Genomic DNA, 27,432 nt, shown 5'->3' on the forward strand with positions numbered 1-27,432 from the left:
TGAGCTTCAGCCTAGAAAGTTAAACGAGAATATTTGATGGGGCCTGGATTGTAGCATTTAGTAGAAGCTCTCTGGGGGAGGCCCGTGCGCAGTGAAGGTGGGGAGACCCACTCAGCATCGCTAATTGACATCAAGTAGACACGGCGTTGGCCAGCCCAATAGCGTCCGGCGACCTTTTTGGATCATTTGGTTGATTAAATGTTAACGTTAACTCCAAGTTATTTTTCTTCCATTTTAAACAAATTGAAAACAGTCAGAAATACAGCGAATACTTTAATAAGGCAAAAGCTTTCCCAAAGAGCAACATGGTAATAGGCCCGTTTAAAGAGGAATTCAGAAACGGAGAGATCTCTTTTGGTGAAAGAGAGATAAAAGCCAAGTAGTTTCAATCCTGCTGATTTGGATGTGTTAATATGTGTACTCCAGACTAATTTTATTTTGAATGTTCTAAGAAAAATACCCCGAATAACAGAAGACTAGATATTTAAGTTTCTTCGAGCTGTTTGAAAACTCTTAATTGCTCAAGCAATGCATGTATATATATTTCTATAAACTTCTAAGTGAATAATTCTGTATTTCAGGCTTTCAGCACTTTGTCAAACATCTGCGAGGTGGTAGTAGTGCTTTCTTGCCTTTGTGAAGATGGCATTCTAATTAATTATTGACTCCACTAATTAAGTCTCATTTTGCTTGTCTTCAACAAATGAACTGTGACCGACCCCCTAAGAGAAGTTCTTTTCAAAGCATCTGTATCATTTATTAAGAGTAGATGGTTAGTTGAGGTAATCACAAAGTTGTGGTCCATAAAATCCCTAGAAAGAGAAAGACAGGGAAAGTAAATTTGGGGGTCACCTTATTTCAACAAGTTAGAGGCACTTCTGTGAGAAGAAAAAAAGGCTTCTGGGAGAAGGGAGACTTTTTAAACGGGTCTTTAGAGAGAGAAAGAGAGAACAGTGACCGCTACTCTACTATTATAAGTAACTTAAGGGTGAGTCTTATCTCTGCATTTTAAAAGCCAGCCATCAATGCCGATAGAATAGTTGCACCATAAAGTTCCATTGCAGATGAGTCATTTTATGAACGTTACTTAAAATAGTCATTCCCTCCCCCCCAAAAAAAGTAAATAGTGGAAAAAAAATAAAGCAAAAAGAAAAACATGAAAAATGGCCTCCTTTTTTACATTTCCACATAGGTGATCTCCATACCAGGAGATGAACTTGAACTTGAACTTGGTTGGGCGGGAGACGGACCTGGTTGGGCGGGAGACTGGAGCCCCTCAGAGAATTTGGGATTCTTCCATTTTTACTGGGAGGGTTGGCAGGTATAACTCGTGTTGTCGTGTGAGTCCATGAGAGCCTCCAGGGCTCTAGCCCCTGCCTCTCCGTGCGGTGGGGCGTCGGCCGCTCACTCCGCAGCACTCGACTGGTCTCTGTCTGTGGCTTCCCCATGCACAGTGGCTTGGAAGTGTCAAAGCATGAGAAGCATGCAGTCCAACCGCATGTGCTGCCGTGGCCGTCACACGGTTCTGCATGGGAGAGCTCGGGGGCCGTGTGCCCCGGGCTCAGGCCTCCCCTTCTCTCCTCACAGACCTCTCTGAAGGCTTCCAATCGAAAGAAGAAGAGAACAAGCTTTAAAAGGAAAGCCAGTAAAAGAGGAACGGAAGTAAGTGTCTCAGGGTCTCAGGGTCACGTTCCCATGAAATCTGTCGTCCCCTCCGTAGCCTCCCGGGGCTGATGTGACCCGGCCCCGGCTTACTGTTTTGCTGTATCTCCTATCACTCTTTCTCTCTCACGCCACTCTAACCACACTGGCATTGTTAGTAAGTTAAAAAATATAACCTCTGCCGCTTCACCGAGTGCCTGCACTTGGCCTTGGAAGTATTATCTCAAAGACAAAGAAGAGCTAAGACTTCTAGAATGCTTAGAGTACAGGGAGTGAAACCAGAAGCCTGGCTAAATTCTCAGGGGCCAGTTGCAGCCTGAGACACTTCCTTCCAGGCTTGACACGGAGTGTCCTGTTAGGAAGCTCTGTGGTGAAACGAGATATATCTTTTCCTTTTTTGCAAGGGTTGGGTGGTGCTTGCTTTGGGGCTGCCTGTCAAATCATGGACGTACATCACAGTTGTGCTGCTTTCTTCAGCAGGAAAACAAAGGCCGTCCTTTCGTGATAAAACCTATCTCTTCTCCGCTCATGAAACCCTTGCTTGTGTTTGTGAACCCCAAGAGTGGAGGCAACCAGGTGAGTCGTTTTTCATGAGTTGAACTTGGAAGCTGCAATGCTTTCTTGAAAACACAATTCCCAGCACCAGTTAAAAGAGCACCGTCTAGGGCCCAAAGCGTTGGAAGACGACCAGCTTCCCAGGGCCAAGGTCAGTGTTGCTCCAGTAGGGGGCAGCCTTCCACACCTCAGGGCTAGGCGAAGCCTAGAGGTCCTAGGCTGTATCCTTTGCTTCCACATATGACTGTGCCAGAGGCTCGCAGAAACCTAGCTGCCGACATCTGTCCTTACAGATTTGCAAGAAAGGCCATTCTGCAATCTCTCGGTAATGAGTTTCAGAGTTTCTCAACTCCTATATTTCGGAAGTCTTTTATGACCTTAGTTTTACTCCTTAATATTGTAATTTAGACCTGGCTACTTCTGTCCCTCTTTGCTGAGGAAAGGATTCATTGTTTGTGATAATCATGACAACAGATACCACCAGCACTACCAAAAACATCACCTTCTGCCGGTTCCATTCGCTCCTTGCCTGAATCCTAGAAAATAACATTAACTTCATTTGAGAATAAAGAAACAGCCTTAGGAAAGTTAAGTTTAATGACATACCTGGAGGGACGCAGCTCTTTGAGGACAGAATTTGTTCTCGAATGCTGGTCTCTGTCTCCTCCGCTTTCTGAGGCTTCTTATCAATACTCTTCTGTGCGTTTTGATTTTCTCTGCTATTTTCGTGTGAGATTTGGTGATAAAATATCTTCTGTGTCCATCAAGTGCACATTTTACATTTTGAGACGAGATTCCCTGGTGTTTCACAGTAAGCAATCGAAAGATTTGGAACTGCGTAGTCACTGCATGGCAGGGGAGGAGTTCTCTAAGATTGACCCACATGGTCCAAGGTGATGTTCTTATTACCAAAGATAAGGGGCATTTTCCAGAATGTGCTAATTACAGTGAAACTTCTTGTATGAGAGCTTGTAGTTTAAAGAAAGTAGTATTCCTTCCCCCTCCCTTTCTTTAAAACTCTTGATAACTTGCTGTGTTAAGTCTCTATGAGTGACTCTGTTCCCTATTCTATAATTTACATCTCTATGACTATTCTGTAATAACTGTGTATGGGGCCAGCTGAGTCCTTGAAATAGCAGGGGAACCACTCTGTAAAGTACATGATTGTCTAACCACTATGCTGTACACCCGAAATTATTGCAGAATATTGAATGTACACTGTTACATTGAAAAAAATAATTAAAAATCTCTATTAACATGTAGAGGGCAGGGGAAAGAAATGTGCTACAAGCAGAGGAGTAATCTCTTTTCAACATTCTGCTCATTTGGGTTGCTGAGTGATCTTCGTATTGTAAGGATGTGACCCTAAAGCTGTCACTGGAAGGGGACCTGCAGAGGCGTGTCTCAGCAGTGAGGGCCGGTTTGCCCTGAACCATACCTTCCCTCTAGGCCTGACAAGGATTGGCTCGTGGCTGGGAAACAAAACAGAGCTAATGTAATTGACTCCATGATTTTGGCCACCTGAGCACCACATGCCAAATATATTTTAATATGACCGTCATTGTATAAAACGCACTCGTGAAATCATGATAAGCTCTTTTTCTGGGGCGCACAGAAGCGTGTAGGGGGGCCCTGCCTTTGAGGAGCGGACAGTCAGTAAGGATAGAGCCTGCTCTGTGTAAATTATTAATGACAGGGACTTCAGAGATGATGTGATGCCGCGTCCTGTTTCACCAAGTACAGAAGAGCTCAAGGAAGCTTAAGTGCATTTTCTAAGGACATCTTGTTTGTTCATGACATAAAAGGGGCAAATGGGAAGAATAACCCAAGGACCGTGAATTAGATGTGAGCTCTGAATTGAGTGGGTCAGACCACAAGCGCTACGGAGTGTCCCAGGCCCGCAGTGGCGGGGCCGTAAGGAAACGGTGGCAGGGACGCAGCTGAAATGGAAGGTGGACGGCACCGGGTGAGGCAGTGGACAGGCCGCGGGGGCACTGCCCTCTCCTCGCCGCTGTGGCAAATCCTGTTTATCCTTGAGGGCTCGGGGGCACCTTTCCGACCTACCTCTCGGGCTGGACTGCCTGTGAGAGGCCCCCGAGCCCTTGGTGCTCTGAATGGCAAAATGGGTGCTCTCTGTGTGTCTCTAGGCTGAGCACCGGGGGTGCGCCTTTGAGCCTAGGGTTTCTAGTACACGGCCTAGGGTATGAACAAATAATTGTATAATAAACAATATTAATGGAAGAATGAATATCCTGATGGAGATGATTTATCTGAGGACAGCATGGCGAGTGGAGCCTGCCTATGATTAGAAGAGTGGTTAAGTAAAGATTAAAATGAACTGGGACCAGTGTCTGAAAACTTGGCTGAGGATTTTGGATTTGTACCATGGAACAGTTTTTCACTGTTTAAAGTGTTTTTTGTGTGTGTTTTTTTCTTTTTTAATATTAACAATGTTTTATATTTTGAACAAAAGAGTAATTCGGTGAAAGCACCTTTAAGGAAGATTAATTTCACACATCGGGCATCCGTGTAAGCCCACATAAACTTAGGCATAAATTGGATGGATGGCTGGTTAGTGTGTGAATGTCTGGCTGTCTGGCCGGTGAGTAGGTGGGTGGACAGATGGACTAACGGATGGACATGTGGATGGATGGATAGATGGACAGATGACTGAACGGAATGCGTAAAGGGAAGTAAAGTATCAAGATTTTACCCCAGATTATCTAACAGTGGATTTGTTATTGCTGAGTATTCAGGAAAGGAAGGAATTATTAGGAAAAAGATTGAGATGTGTTTGAGGAACTTGAGGTCACAGGGAAATATTCAAATTTTAAAAAATACCCAGTTATTAGAGACAAAAGACTAAATGACTTTAATGTGATTTTGTGCATTTTGGCTTGTGAATGTGTCGCCCTAATGATGTTACTTCTAGAATGGCTGGGATTCTCAAAAGTGTTGCTAACCAAGTAAAAATGGCTACTGCATAACTTTAAATATCGATATACTTCCTATTTAAAACAGAATTCTTTGCTAAGCAGAATAAATATGAAGAACATTGTTTGTAAGCACAGTGTGAAATGTTGAGAAAGCTATAAAGAAACCCAAACACCTATGTACAGCTGGAATCATCCACACTGACCTCCAGCTAATATACTTACGGTTTCATCTTCGGGGAGACACGGCTTGATTCCCCGATTGCTTAGGGAAGAGTCTGGTTGGAGATGGTCTAACTCCTCTGTTAGGGCCAGCCTTCCCCTGAGTTGTGGCTGCACCGCACCCTTAACATTGCCGACGAAGGTAGATTCAGCCGTAAAATTGGGAGTCAGAGGGTTCTCCACACTCGCTGCAAACACAATAACCTGGGTAGCTTTAAAAAGCTAGTGCTGTCTTACCTACCCCGTGCTAATTAGATTAGGAGCTGTGAGAGTAGGACTCCTTGACTGGTATAAGCTCCCCAGTTTATTTTCTTGTGTAGCCAATGCTGAGAACCACGGACTCCCTCCCCAGGCTTGAATGTGCATTTGAATCGCTTGGGGCGGGGGAGGGGGGGGAATCATGTTAAAATGCAGATTCTGACTCTGAGTCTGTGGGTGGCCCTGAAATTCTGCTTTTCCAGCAAGGCCCTGGGTGGTGCTGTTGCTGCTGCTGAGATCTCGCTCTGACCAGCGAGGGCCTCCTGTAGCCAATACAGAAACACTTGGCTGTTAAATCCTGATTCTTGCCTTTTCATAATGACTTTACTACTCATCTGCTTCTGCATGTAAAGCACTCCCCTCTCCTGTTCTTAATAACTGGACTATACCACCATCTTCTGGCAAGTAAAATACCTGCAGCTTTTTCCCCCTTCCTACAGTATTTTATGGATGGAAAATTTCTAATGTTTTGCTGGGATATAGTGAGATAACCACATATAGCGTCTGCTTCTATGTCTTTCTTTTAAACAATTCTGTCTTTTAAACAGATACTTGACAATAATTGTCTCTGTTTTTCTTTCTTTCTTTTTTTTTAGAGAATTCTTGTGAGTTTATTTGAGCCAAACAAGATAATTGCCGGGAAAGCATAATCTCAAAGGACTGAGAAAAAATGCTCCCCAATTGTCTGTTTTTCTGACACATAAGGTGGAGAAAATGCTGGATTTTGGCGAATATTTAGAGGCTGGCAGCACTACTGTTATTGTTGGGATCTGCATTATCTGAGGAAACGGGACTGGAATCAGGGGCCACAGTATCCACTCTGAGCGTGTCCTGCGGGAAAGAGGTAGCAGAGGGGAAGATATAGCCCCCCCCAGTCCCCTCGCCTGCATGGAGACCCCAGGGCTCCAGAAATACGCACCCCCCTCACACTCACCTCTGCTTTAACTTCAAAACTTACTTCTTCTTGGATGCCTCCGACTCATTAACATCTTTGCACCTGAGTCTTGTGGACCCTCCTGAGCCCCCCCGATGTTTCCTGCTTTCACGGTCTCTCCCTCACTCTCATGAGTTCCTTCCTCCAGTGACGTCGATGATAAATTCAGGGTTAGGCAGGTGTCCTGACTGCTAGAGTGACTCTAGCCCCCTAGTCAGTCCTGAGAGTTAAGGGCTCCAGACCCTGGTTTCCAAACTGTTCCATGTGACATCCCAGGGCTGGGGTGTGGCATGAGTTGGACCCTTGGATGGAGCTCCCAGGGGCCTTATTAGTGGGTGATAAGAGGAAGAGGTGCTCAGTCTGTGGACAGGCTCATCCCGACCAAGTTCACACCACCATCTGTGGACAAGCTTCCCCAGACAGGGGCCACCCCTTCTAAGCCAAGGGCAAGTCAGACAAGGTGGGGAGAAAGAGAAGACAGAAAGTATAACTTAAAATGTTTGAAACCCCACACTGTTTTTAAATACTCAAACAGCTTCAATGAAAAGGTTATTTTCTTCGATGCTCAAGCTGGGAATAAATCAAGAACCATTATGTTTAGATAAAATTTTAGTCCACTAAAGTTTGGAATTGGCGGAAAGAGGGCAGAAGGGCAATCAGTTGATGGCCACACATGTCAAAAATTCAGTGTCATCAAAATTTCCCCGTCAACCCAGCCTCGACAGGTAGAATTTAAACAACCGAACAATGAATCTGTGGAGAATCTCCCTTTTTCCAGGTCACGGCATTGGTGGGAATGTGAGGGCAGCTGTCTTCATCTGTTCGGCTGCTATAACAGATACCGTAGGCTGGGGGGCTGCTAAACAACAGAAATTTATTCTTCACAGTTCTGGAGGCTGGGAAGCCCAAGATCAAGGCACCGGCCAATTTGATTTCTGGCGGGAACTCACCTCCTGGCTCACAGACCGCTGTCTTCCCGCCGTGTCCTCATGTGGCGGTAGGGGGAGGGAGCTCTCTGGGGCCTCTTCTGTAAGGTCACTAATCCCATTCTGATGGCTCCACCCTCAGGACCCAGAGGCCCCGCCTCCTAATACCGTCACATTGAGGGGCAGGATTTCGCCACATGAATGTTGGAGCAACGCATTAAGTCCGTTGCAGTGGCTATGACCCAAATCGTTATCTAGCCCCTTGGACAGGTCTGGAACCCGAGTGTCTAGCTCCTTGGTCTGTAGCCAGACAAATATATCAATATGCAAGTCCAGCTCCCTAGTTAAAGCATTTCAGTGGCTCTTTCCTTTTGTAAAGCAAAGCCCAAGCTCCTTCGCATGCATGACCTCATGTACAACTCAGGCTGTTTTGTCTCCCGCAGCTCCTGCCTCATGGCTCAAAGACGGAATGGAACGTAGTTTTTCTATGGCCTGTCTTGCTGTCTTTATCCCAAAAGTTCCTCTACTCACCTTTCAGGACAAAGTGCAAGTATCCTATGTAGGAAGCTTCATCTAATCCCCAAATTTGGGCTCAGAGTGTCTCCTCTGGCCACTCACACTGCTCAGTGGGCATCTCTACCGTAGCATTTGCCATCTTCAATGAACTGATTTTCTGTTGGTCTCCCCGTCCACATGGGCACAGAGTAGGAGCCGAATACATATCTATTAGTTAAATTAGGTTTCTTTGAGGTTGTTTGAAGCCAGTTTCAAATACTTCTTTCTTTTTTTTTTTAATCTTTATTGATTTCAGAGAGAGAAAGGGAGAGGGAGAGAGAGAGATGGAAACATTAATGATGAGAATCATTGATGGGCTCCCTCCTGCATGCCCCCGACTGGGGATCGAGCCTGCAACCCGGGCATGTGCTCTGATCGGGAATCGAACTCCGATCGCCTGGATCCTAGGTTGACGCTCAACCGCTGGGCCACGCTGGGCCTGGCCAAATACTTATTTCTTAATCTCTTCCTTCCACTCCCTTTTCTTTTCCTCAGGCCTTTTTTATTCTGTGGGCAGTTATTTCCATGATCATGATCATAGCTCCATGACAAGGCTCTCCGAGTGACATAGCCGAATGTTTCAGCCTACCTGACAGCTACAACGCTTTGACGAAGATTGATGTGCTCTTTGAGCTGACCCATCCTTAACTGCTTCTCCATCTCCCCAAATCACTGTGTTTTTATTTCATGAATAACACATAGAGCTTCCTCTTGAGGGCAAGATCTTCTCTGTCTAGTCCATCTTGTTCCCTCACATAAAACTGAGCCTTGCACATAGTGGGTGAGGGGCTGAATCCTGTTTATTTATAACCCTCTAGAACAATTACCTATTTTCCAGGAGACTCTTTTCTCCTCTCCCACCCTGTTCCCCAACACCTGGAGCTGGAAAGAATAGTTTTATCACTCCAGAGAAATACCCATTCTCACAATATCTTAAAGAGTTCTGTGGTCAGTGAGGTATTGCATCTACTATGTGTGGGAACCCTCTCCAGAGTGTATTGGAATTAATTCGTAAGCCTTTCTTTTTCTTTTCTTTTTTAATTTAGAGAAAATGAGACTCTCACAAGAGCTGCAGCTTTTGAATGACAGTTGTGTGAATGGCTTAGTATATTTAATACTGCCAGTGAGAAAGAAAGAAATTTCTCTTTTCCTGGTGAATTAGTATTTGTCAAACCATTCAGTACTATTGAATAAATTGCCTCTATTCAAGCCCTAAAGTAGCTTATCCTAGAGGTAATGGCAGAGTTAATAGAACTGACTTAAATGTGTGTTAGACCTTTTTACTCCACCCACCAGGACTGATTTAAAATAGCGCAATGCTTTCACTCAGACACATAATTTTTTGCTAATGATTATATTGTAGAAAGATTACTTTTTGAAAGAAGAAATTAGACAATGATTGAACATAATGTACTGCTATGGGAGTTATCCCTGCGCAACTGCAGAGGGCATTATTCTAACAGGCTGTAATGTCAGTGGCGCCTCTTAGAGGTGTGCTGTGCAAAATTTGCCAGCCTTGATTAATACCCCTTCCTCAAAAGGATACATGGAGATACTTAGGTGTTCAACTAACACAGATTGAAAATGAACAAAAACTGAAGGGTGTCACTCAAGCCTCCTAGAGAAATTTTACATTAAGGAAATAACCTCAAAATGCTTTGTATTTTCATTTCTTGAAAGATGTTAATTACCTAGTATTACATGCCTAGCAGAAGAAGCTGAAATTGGGGCGTCCACTTGACAAAGGTGGACAAGAGTAATTCACATCTACAGTTCATATTGCTCTAGGAACCTGAAGCTGAAAAAATAATTTTCTAGCAAGTCATCTGGAAATTTTTTATAAATTGGTCTGCCATTAAAATGACTTTTAAACTGAGAAGATTACTTGAGAGAATCCTCAACTGACTTGATACCAAGGCCCAGTATGGGAAGGAAGAAAATGTCCCAGTGTTTAGTTAGTATTACATATCTAAAGCTATGACTGAATTGTATATGAAGCAAACTATGTCCTTTGGTGAAACTGTAGGATTAGTTGTAATAATTAAGGGTAGAATGTTATTACTAAATTTATAGCGAGCACATGGTGAAGCAGAGCTTTTAAAAATTATAGGTTGGGATGAAATGCGGAACAAAGGACCTGCACTGGCCCCTGTAGCAATGGGGATGATGGTGTGATAATTATAAACCACCCTTTAGCTCTCACACCCGCAAGTGTAATTTAATGAATAGATTAACAAAGAGCAAAACAGAAAGGGACTTACATTTACAAAAGGCCTGTTTTGTGCCATATACTGTGCTAGTTACGTAACTATTACTGATTCATTTAATTCTCACAGTCACCCTGGAAAGTACACATTCCCTGGCTATTTTATATGCTAAATTTCTGCAAGATTATAAATGCTCACGATCACCCACTTAGGACACCCAAGTTATTTTTAATTCAAATATTGTGCTGTTTCTACAATACTAGGATAACTCTTAAATACAGCATAGTAGATATAAAAATTAGGGTTATTAAAAATTTAAGGTTCATGATATGTAATAAAGGAACTGTAATTATAAGCAACAAACTCTGCCTACTGATCAGATACTATTTGCTGTGGTTGAGAATGACCTAAATGAGGCAACTTACCCATTTTGAAGCTCTCTGGATGCTGTTTAATAAAAATATCCTTCTTCATTTCTTTTTTGCTCAGTTCACTGTAAGAAACGGTCTTTAGAGCCACCTTGTATTTGCCATGATGATCATTTCTATAAAATGTCACATTTACTTAAAACATTCCCAAACTGTCCATGTGCGACAGAAATGTTTGGTTTGGATAAAGAAATATAGACATGGAAACTGAAAAATGTCAAAGTAAGATTTGATGCCACGAACTGGAGAAGTTATATATGTGTATCATGAACAATGGGGAGCCTGCGGTACTTTTGCTTCCGTTAAAAAATGTTTCCATCAAGTCATACTTAGCTCATATTGCCCATGTTTCACATTATGCAAAGGCAATAGTAATCTGCACATTAAAGTAAAAATTAATGTTAAATTACATAGGCTGACTAACAACTTCCCTGCGTGGGTTTTCACACATTAAGTCATAGATACTATTCATTAAGCACTTATTGCACGCCCAACACTGCGATGCGCTCCTCAGGCATTATTGCATTTAATCCTTGAAACGTCTGCGAACTAGGCATTCATGTCTCCACATTAAAGAGGAGGGAGGTGAATTTAAAGAAATTAAGGAACTTGCCGGAGTTACACGCAATAGGCTAACGTCTAATCTGGGCATTGGCCGAAGACCATGATTTTAACTACTGCTCTAATCTGTTTAGGTAACAGGATTTATTTATGTTTTTCAAATAAGCAGCTCATGTTTGGAAATTTCTTCCCGTTATTGTCATTCTTTTTCTTCTTACAGGGAACCAAAGTCCTGCAGATGTTCATGTGGTACCTGAATCCACGGCAAGTCTTTGATCTTTCTCAGGAAGGGCCAAAAGATGCGTAAGTCTGGAAATACCCGCCATGGTCCCTACTATCTTAGGCAAGTGAGAAGGACTTCGTGCTGTGGCGTCCAGCTTTGTTGTTTGGCTGCCTTGTGGAATATTTTCTAATCATCTCTCGTCTCCTTTCTCACCTGTATTGTCCTCCCTTTAACATTCCCCTCATATTCTTCATTGGTCTAATTTCCTTCGAAACACATCTTCTCGGTTATTAACTCAGTGAATATTTCTTGTGTGTTTGCTGCATTTGTTTGTGCACCTCTAGATTATGAGCAAGTCTGGGTGTTGAGAAAGGATCTATCACTTTTCTGTTTCTGCATGTACAACCTGGGGCCTGTACATGAATGGGAACCTAAGTGTGTCTTTGTGGACAGTGATCGTATTTGTTTACGAATATATTCATGTATTTGAATTAGAGGTTGTGTGTGCACATCTGTGTCCATTTGAGACACTGATTAATCAATTATACCTGTGGATTTCACATTAGAGTGGGGGGGACATTTTAATCCCTGTCCAGTCCTCTTAATGAGCTTCTCAGAAATATTAAGCTCTGTTTTTGTTAGAAGTGTTGACAATCAAGTCTAGATGTAGGTGACGTGTCTCTGATTTCTTCCCGTTGGCGGAGGGAAAGAGCAGGGACATTGCTGCGGCTTTCTGATTCCCTTTTAAAAACCCATCTATTAAGATAGTTTGGATGTCATCTGATAAAGATTATAACCTAAGAGACACTAATTCTTTTTAAATAAATATCACAGGTGACGGAACATCAGCTCCTGACACCGGAGACCTGATAGGGACCTATTAACTGCAATGAACATTTTTCTTCCTTCGCTGTTGACCCTGTGTATAGTTATGGTGCCAGATTAGATTTACAGCAGCTTCAAGTTGTATTAAATGATATTTTGCTTTTAGTAATACAGCTATAAAATATATTTTGTTATCTAAAAAAAAGAAACATCAGCTTAGGTAATTTCTAGAGGAATAATGTTCGTGTAGGAAATGGATAAATTATATATATTTAAGCATGCAGGAGGGTATTAAATATAAAAATTAATTTCTGCTGACTTTCTCTTCATCTATGAACATTTTTGCCACTAGAGGGTGCCAGGAGACTTCTCTCTGTTTTCCTGCATTTGGATGTGCTAGGGCAAATCTGGCACCCTGGCTTTTGCCCTTTGGGATGCTTACTTTTAAGATTTTATCACTTTAGTTAGACTTTAGGTAAATGCTTCATAGATCAGCATAAAGAACATGGTAGGGCAGAAAATATTTTCAGGAAAAAATAGTATTTGATTTAAACAGGTGATGCTTTCTAGAACAGAGCCGTCAGCAGCTTCGCTTAGGCAAACATTTTGGCAGGCAGGGGCATAGCTGCATTTTCTTACAGCCAACTATGAAAAATGAGATGATCTAATTTTAAGCAGGCAAATCGAAAATAAAGAAAAATCAGTAAATCCCCCCTCTTTGGACTGAGGTGTGTAAATGGGGTTTGAACTGTTAGTGAGGTGAGAGGTGGATGGAACTGTGGGTGCAGCAGTGATGCTAGCGGGGTGTCCTTCCCCTGCCTCTCTGAAAGAGTTTTCCTAGGATTAAGAGTGGGAAGTTTAGGTTTGAAAAAGAAATAGAACCACGAAAAGCTAACAGAATATAAGGAGATCTATAAGGCCTATCAATTGCCAATTAATGATGGTTTTCTTTGAGAAAGGAGAGAAGAGAAAGATGGAAAAAGAAAAAAAAAAAAAAAGGAAGTCAAAGCCGATATGTGCAATGACCTGGCACATTAATAATAGGGATTACAGGGTATAAAACACCCAGACATCCTAAACCCCCCTCAGTGTTGGCTGTTTAAAAGTGCTGTTTGCTGCCAGCCTCTGATCCACTTGTTGGAGTCGGTCGTCCTGTGATTACTTGGTAACTGGTTCCAGTGACACTGGATTATACATTTTCCCCGGGGGGGGCCCCCGGTCTGCCAGCGATGTGCTCTCCTGTGAACTTCTCCTTCTGCTCCCTCCGCAGGCTCGAGCTGTATAGGAAAGTGCCCAATCTGCGCATTCTGGCCTGCGGCGGCGATGGAACGGTAGGTCCCGGGATAGAACCCAGCTCTGGCCTCTATTTCTTCCCCATTTCTTTTGTTTTCCTGATGACAGTTCTCTTCATTCATTCCCACCCCGCGGTCTCCCCAGTCCCCTGACACGTGTCTCCCTCGTGTGAATCGCAGCCCCTCAGGGTCAGGAGGGACTTCGGAGTCACAATCGGATTCAGACTGGATCTTTCAGAGCCGGGTCACGCACCCAGCTCTACCGCACCCTTCCCGTTCCGCGGGTGAGGGTGCGGCCAGAACATCACAGTGAGGACTCCGGACCACTAAACTCTTAAAAATACAAACCGACCTATTTCGATTTGTTCTTAGTAATTGTCCCTTCGGTTAAGGAGAAGTGAGTGTACACAGTTGAATTATTGTAATTCTTCTTCCAGTGGAAATAAAACTTAGAATATTGACTAACATTGGTTTGCCTTAAAGATCGCTTGGTCCCATTTGTAGTCTTTTTTGAAGAAAAGGTGGACTTGGGCTGAAGTTTAATGTCACGGTTATATTTTCCTCTGTTTATGTGTCTCATCTATTTCTTTGTTTGTCTTCGATTTATGCTGATATATTTAGCAAAGGCAATGAATGGAGGTTCATGCCATGTCGACTCTGCTGCCCAGTGTCTTTTTCTTCTGTATTTGGGGTCTGCTCTCATAGAACCCAGGCTTTTATTATGAACTATCTATGTCTTTTCTCTACTTTATCTAATTAGAACATTTTATTCTCAGAGTAGCGATGAAACTTTCTAATTTTATCTCTCATAACACATGAGCACTTAACGCGATATTGGATGCACATTAAGTACCAATAAATGAATTTGGGGAAAAAGAAAGTGATTCCACTGGTCCCTTAAGATATTCTGGGAGAAAAACATTCGCGCGTGTGTGAAAATAGTGTTTACCATTCTTCAGGATTTGCAAAGCACATTATTAGCTTATAAAATTTATTATTAAGTCTTACAGCAAAAAATGCAAACCTATTTCACTTTATTTAACCTGAGCCACCTATTCCATCCTCACATCTCGGGCTTCCCCGTAGATTGGGTGCTTCATCTCCCAAACTCCCCCTCACCCACTGAGCCTCCCACCTCCTGTCCCTGCCCCCTTGCTCCTGCCTTCTTTCTCCCTTCCCTCTGCTCGGCAGACGCTGCTCCAGGCTGTGTGGTATGGAGGCATCCTCCGAAATTAGGCAAGTATTTAAAGACGGGGGCCTTCAAAGTCTAAAAGACAAAGAGAGAAGACAGCCAAGTTCAGACACTTGTGAAATGCCTGTAATTATGAAGTCTAAGCCAAAATTAGAAAAGGAAATGAAGAGATAGAAGAAGAAGGTAGTCTCTTCTGCCAAGAAAACAAGCCAAAACAGGAGCTTCAATACCGAGGGCGTGGTTATATCCCTATGGAGAGACTGGAGAATTATCACTGAATCTGGAGACTAGGGAGTAACTGGTGGTTTTCAAGGAAACAGTTTCAATAGAGTGTCTGGGACAAAACCAAGAATGGTGAGTAAGTGGGACTTGGAACATTACTAATGGGTCCTGTCGACCAGATCCAATTACAGTGTTGAGTATCTATGAATACGCTCTGGTCTATTAATATCCTTCTTGACGTATAGACTCTGGTTCTCCTACTTTCCTTACCTTTTCTAGCATTTCTTCTTTAAATACTCCGTAATTAACAGGTATTCCACAAGGTTTAAATATAACTTTTCTTTTATGTTCTAGATACTTTTTTCTCTTGGGGACCCTATCGATGTTCCTAACTCCAGTTTTCACATCCTTCTGTGGAACTCACATTTCCACTTGGGTCCCTTGTAACAGGCATGCCTAAAATAAAAGTAATATGTCTATCCTAGATTGCTGCCTGCATTCGAATGCATTATTTTTGTCAGTAGTGACCCCTTGTAGCCCAAACACTCAGAATCAAATCTTTGCTTATTTGGTATCTTACGTAAGACCAGGTAGGACTCCTTTTATTTTAACTTGTTAAAATAAGGTTTTTGGTGAAAGGTATATGGGGTTTATGAAATATCTATCAATGTATGTGGTTGGTATTTTTCATCTTAGCCGTTTAGAATATGAAACTTTGAATTTTGACTGGGGGCAGAGTTTATATAAAAAAGAGGCATCCCAGTGGGTGGGTGGGTGGGTGAAGAAAAACTCCTGGCTTTAGGCAAGTGAAGCATAATCCTTGAGAGCATCAGTTGTATATTTGCCATAAGGTATTTAGCCTTGAGTTCATGTACCCGTCTCTATCAAGGATATCACAATTCTGTCAGTATGGTGATTTAAGGTGGAATCCGAAGTGGAATATCTTTGACTGATTCGGGTGAGACTATATTAACCACTAATCACTTAGTTTAAGTGTACAAAATGTGACTTAATGCGCAGACACCGTACATGAATTTGGAAAAAAGTTCTTAGGCTCCAATATTAGTTCAGTTTTATGTTATTAGCAAATACCAGGAGGCAGAGTGACACATCTCCCAGTATTGCCCTTAGAGGTGGAAGAAGAGGTTCTGCCACTATTGCCGTGACCTTGGGAAGGCTCCCTAACCTCTTTTGAGACCTTCCAGATCTGCAGAGGGCTGCATTGGGGCCTCCAGGGCTCTTTACAGCTGCAGCATTAGAATAGCGTCGACCATTTCTGTTCCAGAGAATTATAATGTAAGCCACATTTCAAATGTTAAGTTCTCTGGAAGGAATTAAGGGTAAAAAAGCAGCAAGTGAAATTAATTTTATAATACAATTTAGCCTAGTGTGTCCAAATATTATCATCTCAAAATGTAATCAGTACACACATCATTAACGAGCTGCTTTATGCTCAGTTTGCACTGTCTTTGGAATCTGGCCTGTGCTTTATAATTACAGTGCCTCCAGTGCGGACTAGCCACTGTCTAGCGCTCAGTCACCAAGTGCGGCCAGTGGCTGCACATTGGTCTCTTTGTCCCCAGTTTGCATAATCGTGAGGTTGTCACGTAGCTGTAGGTGTTGCACAAGCTGGTCCCATCTTTGATCTCTAGGCTGAGCGAATAGCATTATTTCTGTGGTCATGTGGAAAATTTGTGTTTTCTCCCTTCGTGGGCCACATTGCCACCCATCCAACTCTCCCTGGCCGTCAGCACGGCTTTAATATTGAAGAGCATGTGAACCTAGACACTAAAGGCACGTGCACCCTCCTCTACTGCTGGCTCCTTAAAGTGGGACATGGTCCCCAGGTATGTGGCTCTGACCTTGATGAGCTGGGCTGGATCAGCAGGTCCATCTGTAGCCATGGTAACATCTTTCCAAAGCCTGGAATTAAACCGACTTGAGCCACCCACTTCATGCTGATTTCTTGTTCAGTTGGCTTCTCTAGGTGAAGATACACCCTAAACAGTAGGCATCCCTGTGCTCTGACTTACTAAAGCCACAGCAGGGGAGAAAATATAATATTTTTCTTTAATTGACGGGGCAAGCAGGTCATTCCAGGCCCCTCTGATCCCTCAGCCTCAACCTCATGCACATATAATGATGTAATGAGATATGGCCCATCCTCTCAAGAAGCACATGGGCCCGGCCGGGCGTGGCTCAGCGGTTGAGCATTGACCTGGGCTTCAGGAGAACGGGGTTCGATTCCTGGTCAGGGCACATACCTGGGTTGTAGGCTCGATCTCCAGTCAGGGGCATGCAGGAGGCAGCCAATTAATGACAACTCTCTCATCATTGATGTTTCATCTTTCTCTCTCCCTCTCTGTTCCTTTCTCTGAAATCAATAAAGATATATTAAAAAAAAAAAAAGAGGAAGCACATGGCACACCTCAATAGCAGTCATGGTGAACAAGTGAGCTTTCTCTTTCCAAAAGCTCATATACCTTATCTCCTATTTTGATTTCTTTAGGGCTGATTTTAAACATTCCTTTTAACATGTGACTTTTTAAACTCTTCAGTGCAAATGTGAATTAAAATATCAAAGGGAAGAATCATCGTGCACACGTTAGGGACACCCAGTTGTTAAATGCTGTCTTGATTACCTTTCAGAGTTCAGAAATGCTGCCTGTTTTTCTCTGATTCCTTGGTATGCATGTCCTTCATTTTTCTGCCTGCCTGTAATATCAGGAAATGCAAAGTCTGTCCTGTTCAAAGATGTCAATTCACTGTCGTCTCCACCCTTGAGTCGCCTCTAGTGTGAGTATATTGCCGAATGAAAATAGTGCTCAGTGTGCACTTGGGAAACATTCAGTGACAGCTGACAGCAGACAGGAGGTGGCAGCATTGGCCAGCCCCTGCGGCAGTGGCCGGGCTGGGCCGCTCAGGGGCAAAGCCTGGAGCTGCTCTTCCAGACCCTTCGGTCTCAGTTTTCCTAACACGAAGGAAGGAAAGAACTCCGCAAACTGGAAAATGATCTCACCCAATCAGGATAATTTCCTTCAGTTGTGGTGGAAAACATGCCGAATATACTATGTATTGCAATTTATTAAATCATTTAATTGAAGGGGTGCTGGAAAAGCTGGTGGAGATGCGTTGGGAACATGGGAAGGCCCAGCAAACACAGCGTGTCCCCACAAACCTGCCGTCTGGACCTCAGACAGGAGCGGGTTTCTGGCTACTGCAAAGGGAGAGCTGCCAGTGAGCAGCGTTTGAGCCTTGAGGTCTTTTATACAGTTTTGCTCATATAGGGATAGAGACACGGGTTAGCACTGCAGATGGTTTATGTCTCCTGCTGTTGTAGGTATATTTGTTGTCATTCTCTTTATAGCACCTTTCGGCTGCATGGAAGTTACAGGACATTTATTTCAAAGTTGCTTGAAAGTTATTTGTGTTTAATGTGCCGTGAATGCAACCCCTAACCTTCGCATCATATAAGGATTACTATTCTCCCTGTGATTGCGAGCTTTTCTTTGCAGGCCCATTTCCAGATTCTTTCCTGTCTCTGCATCGCTTCATTACCCCCTTTCCAGTAGTTTGAATGGTTTCAGGGCTCTGAGGCCGCTTTTCTATAGGTGGTTAAGGCTCCCGTCCTGAGGACATGTCAGGTTGCTCCAGGTATGTCAGTGAGCTAGTGGGAAGCTGGGCTCACTGTTAGACCGAGGCTTCTGCCTCCAGCCCTAACAGGCCTCAGCTTCCTATGGGCTATGGCCGCAGGCGTGGTTCTTCATACTCTTAACCCAGCCTCTTATTTCCAGGCGGAGAGGGAGCCTGGTTCCTACACAGCCTTCTGCCAGCAGGGGGCGAACTTATTCCCCATCATCAGACAACCAGACTCCTGGCTTCCTCTGCCTGCTCCTTTGTGTTTTGTCTGTTTCTGGCCCAGGGAGATTCCCCCCCCCTTGTTGTGTCTAGAGTGAAATGGGGTATTGACAGTGTGAACTCACAGCATGCTCTTTACTGAGAAAAGAGAGACATATTTCAACTAACCATAAGAAAACATGTTCCTAATTTAAATCTACCCCAAAGAGACTGGACTGACTTGCGAATATAAACCATAAAGGGAAGACTAAGCGACCACCCCTCAGAGAAGTTTTAAAGAGCCTGCCTTCTTTCCCCTTCTCCGAATGAGATGTTGAGTTGGATTTCCACTAAGTTCCGTCGCATTTCTTCTGAGATCTGGTTCTGCTCGGGGCTCTTTGCGCCTGCAGTCAGCGATCCCTGGTTGTTGGGATTTCTGAGTTTTCACACCCTTTTTCATGCCCTGTAACCCCACTTTTTTGTAGTTCATTAGAGGTATCGCCTTGTACTGGGTTTCATTTTTCTTTTAGCAGCACACGAACAATATGTAGCACAGTCACCAGTCATAGTGTAGCATCTGGAACCCGCCCCCCCTTTACTTCAATATTCAGTAGCAAGCTTGGTCAGCATTGCCCGTAAAAGAAGAACAATAGAAGTGCTGGGTCGGAATCTAAGGAGTGCCTAGGAGCAAATAACCCAGTTTGAGGGAATGGAGGGACTTTTGACACTAGTGTAGATCTGAATTTCTAGTTTACCAAATTGGGTAATCTTTGTGCTTCACCTTTCTAGAAGGTTAGCACAGTTTTAGACTTCATGATGGACGGGCAGGTTTTTCATCCTGGCAAGGAATCATTGTGGAGCAGAAAGGGTTTTAGATGGAAGTCAGGAGACCTGATATGGCCCCGACTCTGCCACTTCTAATTGCTTAGTCTTGAGCCAGTTACGTGACCTCTCTGCACCTTAGTTAATGTATCTGCATATCAACTGAATTTGAATGAGCGGTTCCTAAGTTTCTTCAGTGCTTCAACGATTCCAACAGCACATGCCACTGCCTCCAGAACGGCCAGGCCCAATCCAGAGCCGGGCTTAGTTCTTTATTTAAAGGCCCCCTGCACCGGAGTGGCTAGGGGCTTGGCCTTCAGCCTTTGGCGGACCTGATTTTGAATGCCAGCTACCCCATAAACGATGTGATATGAAGAAGGCCATTGGACCTTCCAAGTCTCAGTTTCCTTATCTATAAAATGGAGATGAAAATTATATCTGTCTCATAGAGTTGTTTTGAAGTTTAATAAGACAGTTCATTGGAGAACTGGGCTCAGGGACTGGCGCATGGAAAGAAGTCAGTAGCTCACTCTTTTTTCATCATGAACTCTTTGGGAGCCGCCAGCTACCTTATCTATCTTAGCCCAGCTCATTTCTCTCTTGTTTCAATTGCTTGGTTCTGCGTTTTATGTGTACTAATGTGTAATAAATGTGCTGCTACAGTACAGTTTTCAAAAAATATTTGAAAGATGACTCATGCAAATATAGAATGAATACATGTCAAAAGTGTATTTATAATGCAACATGCGGAGGATGTATTATAGAATTGGATGCTTGAAACCTACATGTTTATGAACTAATGTCACCCCAATTAATTTAATTTAAAAAGTTATTTAGCTCTTTAATGAAGGAACCAACAAGATGATAAAGCTTTTTTTTTTTTTTTTTTGGAGAAGTAGAGGAAAAGAATTGTGTAGTTTACAACAAAATAAATTTTCTAAATTTGAGACAAAGTTGGGCTATGTCCTCTCAAGGACAAAAACTGTAACCTTGAAAGTAAACCCCACATCTGTCTCTCTGTAGGACAGAAGTCTTCAAGTAGTTATACAGTTCTTAGGTCTGTTGAATATGACATTGTGAGGACATTCAAGTTTGTTTTTGCTCTTTTCGAGTTTAGGGTAATCTTCATAATAGTTACAATAAGACTAAATTTTAGAAAAAGATTAAATGACAGTGTGACTCTAGTATATAAGTACCTATTTTCTGCCTAAGCTTTTAATGAGTACTAGGCCCAACCCTGATTATGTTTCATAATGTTTCATTAAGGGGGATACAGGATATTTAGGAAAACACTACCAATTTCTAAGATGATACTGTGGAGCGTAACCATTCAGTTGGTACCTGCACGGGCCATGCACCATAGTATGGGATTTATGTACATTTTACTCTATAAACAATCTTGTGAGGTAGGTTCTATTATCTGTATTTTGAAAATCCGGTAAACGCGTCTCAGGGATGTCAGGTAATTTAATCGAGGTTACTGAGCCCATGTGAGCCAGGTTGAAATTCAGCCTGACTCTAAGTCCTGTATTCTCACCAGTGTCCTGCGTTATACGCCTCCCTGAATTTTAAACTCTCCTATATTTTAAAGTAGATCTCTAGTTAAACGTACGGATGAATGGGTCTAGTTTTGCTTTTATGATAGAGTATGTACAAAATGGTCCTTTTCCCTGTAAGAGACTTGCTGCTTTGAAACTGCTTGAGATAAGTGTTCCTTCTGTTTCCTCGCCTCTGGATTACAACGCCTGTATTTTAAAGAAAAAGAAAACCATTTGATGGCACTCTTTAAAGCTGCCTCCGCTCGGGTGGTCTTCCTTGTAACTTATCTGTCTTTCTTATCACTCTTCTGGCCCCCGATGTGTCCGTAGGTGGGCTGGATCCTTTCTGTTCTGGATGAACTGCAGCTGAGCCCGCAGCCTCCCGTTGGCGTCCTTCCTCTGGGGACTGGGAATGACCTGGCCCGAACTCTCAACTGGGGAGGGGTAAGGACTCTCCTGGGGCTGCCCATGGCTCCGGTGACCCCATTGCACAGATGTTCTAATGGAAGGCAAGATGCCCCTGTTGTCCAAGGGATAGGTTACAGTAGAGAAGCAAGGGGCCCATGAACCGTTATTTTTACCTGGTAACTTGCCAGCTAGAGAAGAGGGAACTTTGAGGATAAAAAAGGGTGGGGGGTTAGTACACAGACCCGGGGCTTGTTGAGCTTCATCCACTAAAAGACATTGGTGGTGGGGGTTTGTCCTCAAGTCTTCATGTGAAACAACCATGCAGACTTGAGTTGATCTGACCCTCAGCTCCTCGCCAGAATAGCAGCTCTGATTCAGATGTGCAATCCTTAATTTTGGGAGAAGTTACAGCTTTTTTTTTGAGCATTTGGTTTCTCTGGTTGGTGTCATCATGGCTCTGGCTCTACAGGTAACTGTCCTTTCCACCATGGAGCCAATTTCAGGCAAGCTTGGTGGCAGTTTCCCTGTCACCAACCAGCCATTTCATTCCATATTCTTCTACAGTCTGGCACAATATGCTAACATATGCAGCTTTTCATCTGCTGGGACCCTTGCCTGGGCTGGGCTCCACGAAAATTATCTGCGGATATTAGAGGGTTTTAATATGGCTTTGGATGAATTTAACCTCCCATAGGTGATAATTATCTTCAGATATTAATTTGGCTTTGGGTCAATGAATTAACCTCCCATAGATCTTTTTTTTTTTTTTTTTAAGTAGAAGTAATACATTCAAGGTATAAAAGTAGGTTTACAGTTGTGAGTACATGTAATTATTGTATTATTTTCTATACAAACAACTGTAATCCTACTTTGGCCACACCCTGTATTTACATGAAGCAGCTAATTTATGATCAGTGTTAACTCCTCTCGTACAAACCAGTGACTTGACAATCCTTAATCATCACGCTATCAGTAATGTTCACACAAGGAGTCAGGAGCTCCCCAACAGGGCTGGTCCTCAGTCACACCTGCCTTAGGTCGTGGAAGGGATGGTGTCTTACTGCAAGGTTAGGAAGAGGGAATAAAACGGGATGTTAAGAGAAGAAATCGTCTATCAGGAGCTGCTTTGATTCTTCTCTCCCCCCCCCCCCCCCCCCCCCGCCTTGTTCTGTGCATCTCACAGATTATTTTAGTAGGAGGCCTGGAGGCTCCTGTTTTTACTCTGATCAAAGCAGCCACCCAGCATGGCCCCTAAAGCCTACCAGCAACTATTGGTTCTTGGTGTCAGCAAAAATTATTCCTCAGCTCAAACCAGCTACAGTTAGCATCTCTGTGCACACTCCCTGTGACTATTGTCTTAAATTCTAAGCACCTCGAGAAAAGCAGTTTACTCTCCCAGCCTTACTGTTACAAAATGAACAGAGGGCTCCAGCAGAGGGGCTCTTCCTTGCGTGAAATACCTTTGGCTGTACCGTTCGTTCGTTACTCCAGATGCCAATGGGTGTTCTTTGATTCTTTAGGGCTACACTGATGAACCTGTTTCCAAGATCCTTTGCCAAGTAGAAGATGGGACAATTGTACAACTAGATCGCTGGAACCTCCACGTGGAAAGAAACCCAGACTTGCCTCCAGAAGAGCTTGAAGATGGCGTGTGTAAGGTTAGAGAGCTCTTTCTTCAGCAGAAAGGAGCCCTGGAGTGTCTCTCGTGGACTGGAGAGTCATGTGCTGATTGCTTCCTGCGAGATAACAGGATTGTGTTAGAGTTTCTGGCTCAGGGCTATGTGTCTAACACTACCCAATGATGGTGCCCCATAGGTATCTAAAGACCTAGATTTCTGCTTCCAGGGCCCAGGGAACTGTCCTCTGTCCTCAGCTTCCACACCAGGAAGACATGTATCCATACTCTAATCTTTCGAGTTCATTTCAAACTCTTAACCTAGGAGAAGATGAAATATATGTTCTGAAGCATTAGGCACATGTTTTTGCAAAAGAAAGCCACCCTCCTGAGATTTCTGGCTTGGTATCAGGTCTCTCTCATGTTTAGGAAGTATTCTCTAAGCCAATCTCATTACTTGCTTGGGACTTGAAGATGACCACATAAATGTTTTGGCTTGGTGCTTTCCTGCAGTGAATGAGCTTTTATTTCAACCCAAGACAAACCAAGGGACATATTTGTAAATACACTAGTGTGGAGCTTCAGTGGAACATTTGGTTCTAAGTTCCGGCCTCAATTTCTGATAAATTTCGTAGGTTGCCACTTCCTCCATATTACTTCCCACTTCTTTTCTGTGATAGTGTTTTCAAACTTTTGTGTGCATAAGAATCTCCAGGTGTGCCTGTTAACAAATACAGATCAGGAGGCCTAGTCCCAGAGAGTGTCATTAAGTGAATGCAGAGTTAAGGCCCAGGCATGTGTAATTTAAACAGCATCACTGCTATGTTGGATTATGCCGTTGGCTGAGGCCAAGATTTCATGGATGTTTCCGCCTTAAAATAGACTGAACCAGATAGGATTTTAGACCAACCTGACATCTACTTACTCATTAAAAAATATTTTGCCTTGTCTTCATGGATTCTTTCACCTAAACCATGAACCAGAAATTACAAGTATTTTGGTAGATCTCATGACTGCTCAGTTGATCTTGAGTTCATAATGTCACAATGTTGTTTAAATAGCACTTATCATCCTGGGATATGGTATGTCTTTCTAATGTATTGGACATATAGAAATTGGGTAAAAAACAGCCAAAGTAAAGAGAAATGCACCATATGGAAATTTTAAGGTCCTTTCCCCACTAAGCTTAGAATGATTAGGCCCTCAATAGAAATCTATATTTAAATCTCTTCCCAGCAGCTCAAGTAATGGAAAGACTTCTTGGTGCAGCCAGGAAACATTAATCCAGATAATTAAAAGGCTATGAAAATGGATTTTTGAAGAGATGTGTAGGAAATTGGGGCAATTTTTCCTGGAAAATACGAATAAGAACTTAATAACAGACTAAATTGGGATATTATTTATGGGCCGGTGACCAGATGTTCCCCTGAGTTATCGGTGGATGCTAAGACACGGGTTAGACTTGTAGCCAAAAGAACATAAATGGTAGAGACGGACGTATCTGCATTCTTGGCAGGATCACCGACCCTTGCTGTCATTATAAGGATGGTATTTTGTTTGAGTGCAGGAACTGCACATTCTCAAATATGGAGCCAGGAAAATGAGACACGATCTTGGCATTGTGTTTAGCTTCTCTCCCTGCTCGTTGGTTACTTATATCCATTTCTAAGGGCTGATTTGACCTTTGAATCTTTACAAGCTCTGGCTCAGGGCCTTCCAGGAGGGGGCTCATTCTTTATTTCTGTGGAGACCAAGGCAACCCATTTTCTTTCTTTCTGTATTAATATATCTTTCTCCCTCTCCTTTCATTTTTCTCTTCTTGGCACAAGGTTCATTTTGTTTTTCTCTTCCTGGGACATGGTTCTCACTCTTGTCAAGTAGAACATCTTAGCTATCAAGGGGCACCTGAAACACTGTCATAAACTCACTTTGGGAATCTTGAGGGTTAAACGCTTCTTTCTAATGGGAGAGAAGTGAATTTCTCTCTGAAGGAGAAAGCTGGAAACGTTATCTAAATGGAGGTAAAACCGCCTCTCTGTTTACTTTAATGTTTATCTTCCACTCTGAGTTGCAGAAGGTAAAGGGAAAGAATCACCGTTTCCCTTCTGACATTTTCCACATGCTTTTCTACTTGTTCTCACATTGAGCTGCAGCCTTAAAAGCACATGAATTTTGCAATTTTAATTCAAGGTTTTAGGTTACGTGGTTCTCTCTTTTACTCAGTTGCGCAGTTCCAGCCAGTGGCCTGGAGGAGTCTGGGAAGGAGAGCTAAGGCGTGGGTGCGCAACTGTATGTCTGTGTTTGCGTGTTTCACAGTCATAGTAAAGACACAAGGTTTGAAGAGGGGACAGGAGCTCAGGTATATGGTGATGGAAGGAGACTGGACTTTGGTGGTGAGCACACAGTAGCATGTACAGATGGGTTACAAAGTTGTACACCTGAAATTTACATAATGTTATTAACCAGTGTTATCCCAATAAATTTAATATAAAATATATAAGATTTGATAGACTAAATAAGAATCTGCATAATACTGATAAATAAATGTATATTTACACATATATATTTCTTTTTTTCTCTAGGTTGAGAATAGCTGAATACCTCCAACTGCCTTATTGCTTATATAACCTGTGTCAAAAATATATTTTTAAAAATAGATGAAGGGTAAACAAATTAAATACTATTCATTTTAAGTTGCAATATTAATATGCTGAACATAATTCTTGAAAAAAAAGTGTATTCACTGATTAAGTAGGTTAGACAAGATCCTTACAATTGAATTTACTTTCTAAGTTGAATAGTGAATCATTCCCTATAACTATCATAAACATGCTTAATAGGGTTTTCTTATTATAACATCCACAAGAATGGTTCTCATTTATTCATTTGTATTTGTACCCCTTGTTTCCTGTACTATTTAAAATTCTTCGGAGTATTCCTTGATTTGAGCTTTGACTGATGAAGTAATTCAAACATCTCCATTCCTTCCATATAAACACCCTCTGCCTGGAGTTGTGACTGACCCCTCTCCCAGGGACGCCCAGAGACGGGGTCTGGCTTGAGCTTTATTTTCCTTTCCGCCTGGTTCCGAACCTTCACCTCTCCCTTTGTTCGTTGTTGCAGCTCCCTCTGAACGTTTTCAATAATTACTTCAGCCTCGGCTTCGATGCCCACGTCACGCTGGAGTTCCACGAATCCCGAGGTAAGGATGGCGCTCCATTTCCACCTCCCGGGAGGAAGTTTCCAGCAGGTGCCCTGCGGGTTCCCTCTCGTCTGCATATCACTCACCTGTTGACAGTGTGCCTCTGTGCCATTTCCTTGTGACCTCCAGGAGGACCCTGAGAGCTAGACAGGAACTTACTACAAATGGGACCCTGAGACCTCGTTGTTTAGGGTTGTTTCCAAGGTGGTCAGAGATGGGGCCAGATGTATGCTCCAGGTCTTGGGACTTCTTAAATTTAACTGGAAACTTTGAAGTTAGCGAACTACTAAGAAGTAATAAAGATACTTCTGCTAGAGTCACTGGGATACTCACAGCTTCTCAAACCACCAATTATTATAATGCAGCACTTCATAACCAGGGCCACTGAAACCTCGTAGCAAAACAAAGAAGTCCTGCCCGTGTGTGTCAAAAAGACAACAGACAGCCTAGAACAATAGGCGACCATGGGCGCTCTGGGTAGAAAGAAGAGGGAGTGCTGGTGATTGGATTAGGTTCAGAAGGTGCGGGACGTCCTCCCTGGATGAGATAGAGGCGTGAGAAGCTGAGTGGTCGCTTAAGTACGAGTACAGATGGGGTCAGGATTGGGGAGCAAAACAGTTTTTGAAAGAGAAGATGAAATAATGATGTGGTTAACTTCCTTGTCTGAACTTCCTTGTCTTCAGAACTGAGAAAGTTGAGGATTTGGGCTTATGCTTTGAAGCTTCAACCTCTCTTGGTTTCTCTTAATCTCTCTCTTTCTCTCTTAAGCTCTCTTCTTATTAATGTAACTATAGTATGCAGCTCTGTCTGTGCCTGTATCTATAACTATATCTGTACCAAGTCCCTTGTGGGTACGTTAAGATGCAACCAAAATACTGCTAGGCTATAGGGTAGTAAGTAATATGTGAGATAAAAATCACAAGTGAGGTATTATTTTAACTATTTTCCTCCAGATTCTTCAAGAGTAGAAGTAGTTCTAACTCACAGAGTTTTAAAAACAAGGAACTGAAAGCTA

General features: G+C 42.9%; 1 protein-coding gene across 2 annotated transcripts in view; it reads left to right on the top strand.

Moving 5' to 3' along the window:
• DGKI (diacylglycerol kinase iota) overlaps window positions 1-27,432 on the top strand; it is a 375,957-nt gene that overhangs the window by 199,447 nt on the left and 149,078 nt on the right. For both annotated transcript variants that reach the window (XM_087820996.1, XM_087820997.1), the window contains exons 9-15: window positions 1,588-1,662; window positions 2,140-2,238; window positions 11,462-11,544; window positions 13,560-13,620; window positions 21,523-21,636; window positions 23,121-23,258; window positions 26,339-26,417. In XM_087820996.1, coding sequence (XP_087677122.1) covers window positions 1,588-1,662; window positions 2,140-2,238; window positions 11,462-11,544; window positions 13,560-13,620; window positions 21,523-21,636; window positions 23,121-23,258; window positions 26,339-26,417 — 649 coding nt within the window. The remainder of the gene's footprint in view (window positions 1-1,587; window positions 1,663-2,139; window positions 2,239-11,461; window positions 11,545-13,559; window positions 13,621-21,522; window positions 21,637-23,120; window positions 23,259-26,338; window positions 26,418-27,432) is intronic.

The sequence above is a fragment of the Miniopterus natalensis genome, chromosome 10 (assembly GCF_054644295.1).
Source record: "Miniopterus natalensis isolate mMinNat1 chromosome 10, mMinNat1.hap1, whole genome shotgun sequence".
Classification (NCBI taxonomy): Eukaryota; Metazoa; Chordata; class Mammalia; order Chiroptera; family Miniopteridae; genus Miniopterus; species Miniopterus natalensis.